At 38.2% G+C, this 12,128-nt stretch overlaps 1 protein-coding gene across 1 annotated transcript; it reads right to left on the reverse strand.

The window, feature by feature from the left end:
* Positions 1 to 5,323: 5,323 nt before the first annotated feature.
* Positions 5,324 to 6,262, reverse strand: LOC138786415 (olfactory receptor 5I1-like). Its single transcript, XM_069963406.1, has one exon. The coding sequence runs from the start codon at positions 6,260 to 6,262 to the stop codon at positions 5,324 to 5,326; it is 939 nt and encodes a 312-aa protein (XP_069819507.1).
* Between the last annotated feature and the right edge of the window lie 5,866 nt (positions 6,263 to 12,128).

The raw sequence follows: 12,128 nt of genomic DNA on the forward strand, positions 1-12,128 counted from the left end.
GTTTTTTTTTTTTTTTTTTTTTTTTTTACTATTTGTATAACATTTACAAATATGAATATATATATAAACACCAACATAAAACACAAATAAAAAAGAGAATATATAGTGTATAGATTAGGGACAAAATAAACTGACTGTTGAATAGGCATCTATTTTATTACTTCAATTTCAATAGCCCTTGACAATTCTAAAGTCCAGGGGAAATCATTGGTATTGTTTGTAGTTATAACCAACACAATTTATTATAATTAGTATTGTCTCTCTGTTTGTAGAAAAATATCAAGGGAGATTTATCAAACATGGTGTAAAGTGACACTGGCTCAGTTGCCCCTAGCAACCAATCAGATTCCACCTTTCATTCCTCACAGACTCTTTGGAAAATGAAAGGTGGAATCTGATTGGTTGCTAGGGGCAACTGAGACAGTTTCACTTCACACCATGTTTGATAAATCTCCCCCATTGTCTCTAAAGTATTAAAAGAAAAAAAGGCCCACCTAAATAAAAAATAAAAAGGAACAACAAAAATATTATTAATGCAGACTGTGCAGTAAAATGGCATGTTCTTATTACTGGCAGTTTTCCGATCCTGCACTATGTATGATCCAATGTGTAAAGCTTGTGAACCGGTACTACAGGTCTCAGCGTGCAAACCTCACAGTTTTTTGGATGACACTTCAAATCACAAATGGTGCAGGTGGTGCTCGACTCATAAAGACAGTCCAAACTTGAAATTATTAACAAGAATATCCATCGGCACGCACAAAAAAACCTTTATTAGTCCAATACACACTTACAGGAACATCAGAGGATGCTCACTCCCGACCTCCAACTGTTTCACGCCCATAGGAGCTTTCTCAAGGCATCATGGGAGAAAAGCTACAGTAGGTCAAATAACAGTGGTGGTGACCCTCCTTATAATTGCAGACAAGAGTCTGGTGTTGACCCTCTGAAGAATAGTGGGGGAGAGCTGTGTGTGATACTTGTAAACAATTAATTTGATATTGAAATATAAATGAAAAGTGCACAAAAAGTGCAAACTGCTGCAGCTTCCTGCAGTATAGAGAATGACTAGGAAGACATCGGTGGTGAGGAGAAGGAAGGTGATGCAGGGAGTAATAAGGAGATCCTAGACCATGGGTCTCATAACTGCGGCCCTCCAACTGTTGCAAAACCACAATTTCCATCATGGCCGGACAGCTTAAGTTTTGGATTTGACTGTCCAGGCATGATGGGAAATGTATTATTGCCACAGCTGGAGGGCCGCAGTTTGGAGACCCATGTCCTACACCCTACATCTTTTTAGAACTTTTGTTCACTGCAGGATAGATCTGCCACAAATTGAAATTGAAGCTGCCTATGTACTGCCTACTTACTTAACCCTTAGGGGACGCAGACAGTTTTGGCATTTATGACATGGCCAAATTTTTCAAATATGAGATGTGTCACTTTAGGCATCAATAACTTTGGAATGCTTTAACCAATCCTTGTAATTCCAAGATTGTTTTTTTTTTTTTCGTGACATATTCTACTTTATGTTAGTGGTAAATTTGGGTTTATAACTTTAGAATTTGTTTGTGAAAAAACTCCAAAATGTTGTGAACATTTTTTTTAAAAAATAGCATTTCTCTACATTTGAAAGTCTCTGCCAATAAGGAAAATAGTAATACTACATAAATTATTTATTAATTCATATGTAGAACATGTCTACTTTATAATAACAGTATTTGGTGAACATGCTTTTACTTGTTTAGGATGATAGAGGCCGTTACTGTTTAGTAGCAATTTTCAAATTTTTCATGAAAATTTCAAACTGAGAAATTCTTTAGGCACCAGTTCAGTTTTGGAGTATATTTTGGAGGCCTGTATACTAAAAACTCCCATAGTTTACCCCATTTTGAAATCTTCACCCTTTCAAGTATTCAAATCTACAGTCATACAGTTTTTCAACCCTTTGGGCATTTCACAGGAATAGCTGCAAAGTAAGAGTGAAAAGTTAAAATTAGCATTTTGACCCTCTTAAAAAATTGTTGACGAGAGCTTGGTGTGACCCTCCTTGTGGTTGAGAACGTGACATTGATCCTCTGAAAATTTGTGGAAAAAAACCTTGTGTGACCCTTATGTGAAAAAATTGTCAAAAAAATAAAAAAATAAAATAATGAAAACAATTAAATTTGAAATTAAATTTAAAATGGAAAATTATATGGACAGTTTACCACCGCAAGACAGATCTGTAACAAATGACAGATTCAAAAAATAAACTGCTGTGACACAAGCCTCTTGACCCCTATTTTTCAGAAGGTCACACCAGGCTCTCACCCTGGTTTTCATGCTCTCGTCTTGAATATGAACTTAAAATCTACTGCCTATCTACTTAAAGTATTCTCTACAATAAAGCTGTTCCTTCTCCATAATTGTGGGCATGAGCCTAGTGGTTACCCTATGAAAAGTTGTGAGTAAGAACCTGAAAAAAATGTGGATGAAAGCTTGATATGACCCTCTGGAAAATTCATGGTGAGAGCCTGGTGTAATCTTCTAAAAAATAATGGGTTAGAGGCTGGTATGACCCTCTGAAATGATTGTGGATGAGAACATCGTGTGACCCTCAGAAAAAAATGTGGTCAAGAGCATTTACTGACCCTCTGAAAAAATTGTAGGTGAGAGCCTGATGGTAACCCTCTGAAAAATTGTGGGCAAGAGCCTGAGTGGACCCTTTGAAAAATTATGGGCGAGAGCCTGGTGTAACCCTAGTGTTAACACACTAGAAGAAGGAAACAGTATATTTAGAAATGTGTACTACAATAACTCAAAATTCAGTGTATTATACAACTGGCATATATTCTGTTAGCACTTGAAGACCTTTGTTGGTGCTATTTTAATGTTTTTAGATGTGTTTGACATAACTGCACCTGTACTTTTATACTTTTACAGGATGACGTCAGAGGCTGAGAGGAAGCAAGCCGTATACGTGAAATGATCGCCGCCTGTTTGTCCACCTACATCTGTATATTGTCTGTATGGTGGAATAAAGTGTTGGTGAGAGCCACATTCTTGCTCTTGCTGGACTTTCATTATATGGACACTTGTCTTTCATGCTGTGCACCTTAGTTAGCTTGAATGCGTCACCAGGCACAGTTCACACTGCATGTTTGTGGTTGCAACAAGGTTTTGTAGTACCAAGACCTGAACTTTTTGTATGTTGTTAAATGCTGTTAGCACACTATAACAAGAATATTGGCTATTTAGAAATGCATGCTAAAAGCTGTATACCAGTAGCAGGATACTGTATCAGTTACTGTATACAACAGGTATAGTTATGTAAAATGGCCTTTTTTGATGTTTCACACAGGGTTATTAATAATCCTGGAAAAGATTTTTGGATTTTGCTTAGCTACTGGCCTTCCTAACTATTAAAACTATTCCCTACCCTAACTAAGTCCCTACTCCAGCATCTATCCCTGCATGCTAACAGACAGACTCTGAGCTGAGCATCAGGTGACTCAGGCCTATATAGACCCAGGTCACCTGATGCTGTCTGCCGATCTTTGCTATGTAAATAGCCAACATGGCTACGATATAACAGGATGTGCCATGGCCTTCTCTGCATGATTATTGGGTAATTAAAGTCACCAAACATGCAGAGAGGATACCTGCACTTTCAAACTTGATTGGGCACCAACCACTGCCAAGCAACCGTATGCTTAATCGAGTACCATGCTCAATAGAGCATGTTCGCTCAACATTACCGGTCAGTAAGCCATTTAAATGCCGTGATCACTATTGATCACAGCATTTAAATGGTTAACTGACATGATGCAATCCCTGCTGTCAGTCAATAGCAGTGAGTAAACATATATCATGAACAAGTACTAGGACTTATTATTATTGTTTTTTGCACTTACCTCAGAATATATTGTTCATTGTGTAGCAGTGGTGATGTATAACCACAGCAACACCGTACACAGTACTGTACCTTGCAATATTATAAATTTTATGTGGAGGGAGAAGAAGGGGGTTACTGATGCACTGGTTTTGAGATGTAAGCAGTAAGGATAGAAACAGAAGCACCACAAGGAATGGGTTACAGTAAACACTGTACTGAAGGGATAGCTTCTTAGGTGGACAGAGATGATAATGAATACTTGATTAACCTTTGATTTAAAGTAGAGGCCTTCCGTAGAGGGCCCTTAGTTCCAGTGTTTTGTATTGACATTAGTAGAGACAGACTGAGTCTTGCAAGATTTTATTGAAAGCAGATTGCAGGGAAGTGTGACACCTTGGGGAACATTTATCAAAGTCCCGGCCGAGGGGTATGCCAGGGGAAAGCACAGAATTCCCCTTTCTCCCTTGCGTACGCCTGCCATATCCCCTACTTGCCTAATGGCCTCCTCCCGTGTCTCATTTATCATTATTTACACTTGCATAAATATCGATCCAAATCTACACCTGGGGGGAGGGGCCTGTTTTAGCGTCGGTCTTAATAGCTTTTTTCTTATTTAAGAAGTAATTTTTGTAAATTAAAAAAAAAAAGGATTCAAAAATGTACTTGGAATCACGTAGCACACAAAGAAGAACTGATATAGAATATGAAGAGTTCTAGCTTCTCCTTGTTAAAGTAAAATAATCAGAATAATCAGCTAAAATATGGCTATTAACCTACCAAACCTTGCTTACAGTATACTGCTAAGGACACACTGCCCGAACATAAATCTATTCCATGTGTCCCTACCCAGTATTCCCCACTATTAAAAATCGCTCCGTGTAATAGGATCCTTAGAGATAATAATAGTAGGTTTACTACTATTATTATCTCTAAGGATCCTATTACACGGAGCGATTTTTAATGATTAACAACTAATGGTAAACGATCACAAACGAGATTGTTTATCGTTAACCTGAAATGGTTCACCATATTACACAGTCAACAATGGTCGTTAGTTAAGATTGTTACTACGATCGTTATTGCGATCATTACTACGATCGTTTATTCCTTCTGATCCCAGCAAAACAATGTACAATGTGTAATTACACTGAACGATTAGTGTAAAAATGCGGAACTTAAGCGAACGAATGTGGAATTACAGCAAACAATTAGCAAAAGATTAGCGAACGATTAACGATAATTTTAGATTCAGATCTAAATCAACGATCAACAACATACAAACGATTTTTCGATCATTGCCTGCCATTACACAGATTCGAACAATATAACGATTTTTTGCATGATAATCGTCCCGTGTAATAGGGCACTAATTCTGAATAGTTTTAATACTGCACATTGAATACCAACCAATGTTTTATTTAGTATCTTAAACCAATTCTCAAATTAGAAAATAGCTCTAAAGAATGTTTTTCTTGAAATAACTTTTTGAATGGCCAGTTTTACTTCCTTGTTCCTTAAACTGTACAAGATCGGGTTCAGCATTGGTATAACAATAGTATAAAACACAGCAATCTCTTTGTCCAAATTTGAAGATTTATCCGAAGGTTTAAAGTAGGCAAAAATTAATGTCCCATAAAATAACAGAACGACAGTGATATGAGAGGCGCACGTAGAGAAAGCTTTTTTCTTTCCTTCGGTAGAACGGATGTTCAAAATAGCAAACATTATGAATACGTATGAGATAAAAATGAGGATAATACAGATCAGTCCTAATATAAGATCTGTCACTATAAGCACATATTTGTTTAAAGAAATATTGGAGCATGATAATGCTAATACCTGAGGGACTTCACAAAAAAAATGATTGATTTTATTTGGTCCACAAAATGACAACCACAAAGTGCTTGATGAATGAAAGGAAGAACTTGACAAGCCAAATACCCACACTATAATTGACATACTGAAGCAAGATTTTCTACTCATAATACTCTTGTACCTTAATGGGTTACAGATCGCTAAGTATCGATCTAGGGACATAAACGTTAGGAGGAGAAACTCAGTGTCCATACCAACAGTAAAAAAGAACATCTGAATAATACATCCATTGAAAGATATGCGTTTTATTCCAGTAAATAAATTAAACAACACTTTTGGAACAGCTGACGTAGTGCAGATTATATCCAGGAAGGAGAGATTACCAAGAAAGAAATACATTGGTGTGTTTAATGCTGGATCTACATTTGTGATGATGATAATGAGTAAATTACCAGCCATAGCTACCAAGTACATAGTCAGAAATACAAAAAACAAGAGGGTGTCGAATTCAGGTGGATTGGAAAGTCCAAGGAGAATAAATTCAGAAATTCTAGAGCCATTGTTCATTTTATAGTCTATTTTTAGTAATTAAAAAACACAAATAAAATAATAGTTAATGATCAACATTTTTTTTCTTTCTATACTAAGGCAACGTTCACACTACGTGAGACATTTGCCATTCTGCGACCTAGCCATTTCACAGACCGACCTGTGTTAGTGAAATTTGTCCTCGTCCGGTACTTCATTTCTATTGAATTGGGATGCGGGTACATCTGTGTGCACCCACATCCCAATTCACCATTGCACATAATGGAAAGTGTGGCCAGAACCGCATTCTCCATTGTGTGCACTGTCAGTTTTTTGCAGCCTCTATTCAATGAATAGTGACATGTCAGCTGTCGTTGTGCCCACTAGGGATCCCATCCGGAGCCTATACAATGTGTATACACTGGCTGTGATTCCATAGAGTGCAACACAATGTAAATTTTCTATTAAGCACAGCCGTTGTTGCAAATGGGCAACAATGTTCGTGATAAATAGAAAATATATGTTGTGTGAACGTAGCTTAAAGCTGGGTTCACACCATTTAACATATCCATTTTTAAATGGTTACTTTTAATGCACATAAAAAGTGGTCGACCAGATTGCGCACAATTGCATTCATTTTTGCATCTACTTTTTCATCTTTTTTTTCCCCATAAAACCCAGCCTAAGCCAGTAAACAATTTTACAAACAAAAGTATATTTTCTTAGAACATTACTGTCATTTAGATTAACTTTCGACAGTTCCTACAGACATGTCAAAATTTCAGATTGATCAGGTTCTCTGTGCTGACCCCCTTCTCTGACCATTAGATATTACAAGGTGAAGCAACCAATCCATCTATAGCTAACAATAATAATAATAATAAAAAAATAATAATAATAATAAATACAGGCGTAATTTCTGAGGTAAAAATACAGCTTTATTTTCAAAGTAATAATGCACTCCATTGAAATCAGGAGGAAACTGGTCAGCAATACATCCACTATATAGAGTAACAAGTGTTAATAATTACGACTGTCCAAATAATGAACACATTCATTATTTACAACCTGCTATTGCAAAATACAGAATTTCTATTCCCATTGTTTTATTTTCACAAAAAATTACAGTCCTATTTAACATTTCTTTCCCTTTTGATCAAACTAGCCTAAGGGTATGTGCACACGGAGCAATTCTCGCGGAATTCCGCCCGAATTCCGCCATAAAAAGCGGGCGGAATCCGCGTGGAATTCCGCCCGTATAAATGCAACATTGCTCCTTCCATAGAGAACAATGGGATTTCCGACTGCCTGTGCACACAGAGTAAATTTCCGTCCGGAATTCCGCGCGGATTCCGCGCAGAATCCGCATTCCACCCAAAGAATGTACATGTCAATTCTTTGGGCGGATTCCGCTAGAGGAATCCTATAGAAGTCAATGGGGTTTGAATTCTGCTGGTAATTCCGCTTGCATTCCGCTTGATTTCCGCGCGGATTCCGCTCAAATTCCGCCCGAATTCCGCTCAAATTCTGCCAGAGCAGAATAGGCGAGGAATTTCAAGCAGAAGTCTTTCAGCTACAATTCCTCGAGAATTACTCAGTGTGCAAGGGCCCTAAGGGTATAAACACACACCGTATACGCAGCGTATTTACTGCTGCGATACGCAGCAAATACGCAGCAGATAAGCAGCAGATACACAGCAGATTACATCTAAATAACTGAACACAGCATCAAGTCTTCACCATCAAATCTGCTGCAGATCTGCTGCGTATCTGCTGCATATACGGTGTGTGTGTTTATACCCTTACACTTTATTTCTGCCCTCTACAAGGTGTTTATAGAACATAATACAATTATAAAATGACTCTCTATTTCTTCTTAGTAATATTGTTATTTACCAATGTAATCTGTGCAATAGCTAGCTGAGTCTTTTCAATGTGAGGATGCTCGTACAGTTTTGATGTATACCTGTTTGAAGCATTTAGGAATAGGATAGTAAGGCTCAGTATGGCTCAGTGTGGCTAGATCCATCTTATGTCTGCGGTAATTGGTTTGCAAATTTACATAAGAGGGAAATATCCCAATGTTAGATGACCATAGACTTTGAAAGCCAAAAACAATGTTCCTGTACTAGTATGCTTTTAAGAACAACTATATGTAAACTCAAAATTAAAATTAAAAACTGTATACCTGTATACTGCATACGTTTTCGTTTAATATCATCAATGGTATACACATCCAGTTGCATGTTTGGGGCAAATGTTCAGTGGACTATTTCAAGTGGATTTTCTGACAGTAATCTACCTACAGTATGTTGTGTAAATCTAACATAATATATATACTGTATTTTATATAATCATAATATATTACCTAAATTAAAGGTAACAATTCGTTTCCACTGCTAATGACACTTGGCTGACTGTGGTTGTGTACAGTATATGTGTCCGATCTTCTCGATTGAGGTTATATTCACACTACGTATATTTTCGTAAAACTACGGCTGTTGTTGCCGAGTGCAACAACGACCGTGTTTATTACGAAAATATACGTCATATTGCCCGCTATGGGATCTACATGTGGTACACACTCCGGCCAGGATCTCTCACAGCGCCGCGAGAAACCCTGTCAGTGCACACTATGGAGCTAGCACACCATAGTGTGCAGTGGGGAGTTCTGATGTGGGCGTGCACGGATGCGCCAGCATCAGAACCGTGCAACTGCAAAGATCATCCGCCTGGTACTTCAGTACCAGCCGGGATGATCTTTTCAGAGACCGGCCATTCCGTCCCCCATCCGGGTCACGGAACGGCCGGTCTCTTACGTAGTGTGAACATAGCCTCACAGTGTATTGGTATAATTTTAAAACTTTTATTGTATTAAATAAATTATCAATAGTTTAGTACTAAATAAAATACATACAGTATGAAGTGATGGATATTCAGAAATAGGTAAGCTTTTCTAGGCTATCACCTAATGGCCTAAATACCTTCTTGGTCTTTCACGTTCCATATATTTCAGTGCTTTAATAATCTATTATTGCATACACTGACAAGTGTAAGTTTATGTAAACCCTGAAAATAAAACAGGTTTCCACAATACTCGCTTACCCTCCTGTAGATGGAAATAAATTCCTATTGCAAATGTGAAGTGTGGGTGTATATAGATACATGGCTGGAGTGTAGGGACTTAACCAAGAGGGAATATGAAATGAACACAGCACCTTTCTGAACTGTATATTTTCCTTGGTGACTGTTATTTATAAATCACAAATATACTGAATAAAAATGGTTGGTGTATGAAATATACAATAGCAACATTGAACATTGTTCAGCTATTGGACAACATGTTTGCTTGCTGTTTCGAAAACACATGATGATGAAAACACAGGACATGCATCCACCCCTTCCACATCTTACAAGGCTTTCTTCAACCGTCTTCTGTTCCCCAGAAAATCCCTTTAAAAGTCAATGTACGATCAGGTACATTACTTTTTTACTATTTTACATTAACAGATCCACGCCGGCACAAGGATCCCTGTGGTACGGTCCTTTTTTTTTAATCTACACCAAGCTTCCGCGATCTGCACTGTTCTTTTACTGTTAACCTCCCCAGCTCTATGCACTGGCAGCAGGCCTGCTGGATTGGTCCTGTGACAGTGGGGTTGCAGGGCCATTCTATGGCCTCCCTTCCCTGTTTGTGCTCGCTCTGCGGGGTTAGCGGTCAGTGACTGACACAGTGGAGAGTTAGTGTAGGGACTCATGTGAACCAGGGGACCTGCACGTGGTACATGGGGCAATGTGGTTTGATCAAATTATATGCCAACATCCTGGCGTTGGTTTTTAAATGTAGCCGAGAGGCATTAGTGTCATCCATAGGTGTGAGGAGCAGCGCTCCTTTCTTTCCTTGTCCGTATTATCCATTGATTCTAAGGGAGATTCTAAGACCTATAGACCTATATCACGTAATACTTGTCTTCATCTTTTATTGTACTGATATCTATGTCATTTATGACTATCCATTATATGTTTTCAGTTTTGACTTACAATCATAGATGGGTGAGTTCCTGACTTTTATTTTACTATATTGCTGGGTGTAATTAAAGATAAGCTTGCAGTGGACCCTTATCTTTCTAAGAAGTAGGGGTTCAGGTAAGCATGGTATGTATTATGCTTATAAACAGTGATGCCCAGGATTATGCATAGAACACGCTAAAGGAGGGGATTAGAAGGCCTACTAGATACACAAGGTAGTGGAAATCTGGAACACATGTCCCAAAGCCTTTAATGATTATGAAAATAAATAAAATGTCTGGAACTTACCTGACCACGTTCCAGTGACGTCTTTATATCATACATAGATTAAAATTTTTAATAATATACACTTTGTGGTATTTATTTTTATTGGTTTCTGCATTTCATTTAGAAAAAAATGGAAATCTTGACAAAAAAACAACAACACCTGAATAGAGGGGAAATTGGGGGGGGGGGGGGTTCTATAGATATGTGTTCTCGCCATGTCTAGTGATTTCCTGATGTATAAAACAAACACACACCACATACGTCAAATGAAAACAGTCATTGACGTCAATTTAAAAGCCATTTGTGAAATTATGCAAAATGAAACAGCAAATTATCGAAGAGTGAAGAGGCGTAAAGAAAAATAACATGTTCTAGTTTAGTATTTTGCTATAAACATAAGTTAAAACAATTATCTCAAGTTGAGATAAAAGAGTGTCATATTAATATCAGATAATTTATTGCTTCATTGTTAAAGCTGATATAGATTTTGCTAAGATATTTTAAAGGATGCCTAAAGGAGTATCTACATTACAAAAACAGCAGAATGATGATGGATTAATATAATCCATATTTAATTATAATGCATTGCAATAATTATTTTTTATTTGGCTTTTATATAACTTCCTATCTTGAAGCTTTATCTTGAGCTTTAGTGCTATGCAAGTGTGGTATTCGGCCAGTAGTTGAGCTAACCGTGACACCAATTCTGTAGTGAATGGCTAGTGATGGTGGTTGTTGTGACACAAGTGCTAGTCCAGCACACAGGTGTAATGTTGGTACCTGCTTGTAGATTGCCGGTTTGACTCCCCAAGATGGTCGGTAACCTGCCGAGTTGATGTGGGTTCCTTGGGCTCTTGTCACGGCAGTCCTGAGTGGTAACTGATCCACCCGGACTGTCGGTACTGCCACTTACAGAAGGGGGAAAAATAACCCAAGGTGTGCAGTGCTGTGTGTATATGTGCCGGTGCGTATAGAAGCTGACAGAGTCTTGGTAATATAAAAAAAAATAGAACAGCTTTACTGTTCAGACATTTCAATGAAACAGTACATGTTTTCACAAGTAGATAAATCTTTACACACTGGAATGCTTGACCTTTGTGCTGAAGGAGATGCTTGAGATTAGCAAATAAGGGAGGTAGTTGTAGCGGTGCTTGTAGAGTAGAGTGGAGTAGGGGAGAGGATTTGGCCAGAGGAGCTATGTACCCTGCCGGAGTTGGGGATTTGAAAAGACTTTCCTCCTGCTTTGTGCAGTGTTGTATTCCTGTTTCTCACTGGGTTTTGAGAAGAGAATAGTCCCTTAGCAAAGGCTCTGGAGTTCCTGGTGTGGGCTAGGGTGTCCCTTGGTGGCTGCTCACCCTCACTGTTGCTTAGCACTGCATAACAGAACTAGCTGCTTTTTTAGAAGAAGCTGTTGTCTCTAGCTGGATCTGAGCTTGGTTCTTGTCAGGGGTCCTGGCATCACCCAAGTCCTAGCTTAACTACAGCAGGAACTGTTGTCTTTTCTGTCCTCTCTCTGAGAATCTAACTAGAACTAACTTGTACTTCCTCCCACACAGAGCTAACTAACTCCTCCTACCGACGGTGATTGTGTAGAGAGCAGGTATAGGTT

Source organism: Dendropsophus ebraccatus, chromosome 3 (assembly GCF_027789765.1).
Source record: "Dendropsophus ebraccatus isolate aDenEbr1 chromosome 3, aDenEbr1.pat, whole genome shotgun sequence".
NCBI classification, from domain to species: domain Eukaryota; kingdom Metazoa; phylum Chordata; class Amphibia; order Anura; family Hylidae; genus Dendropsophus; species Dendropsophus ebraccatus.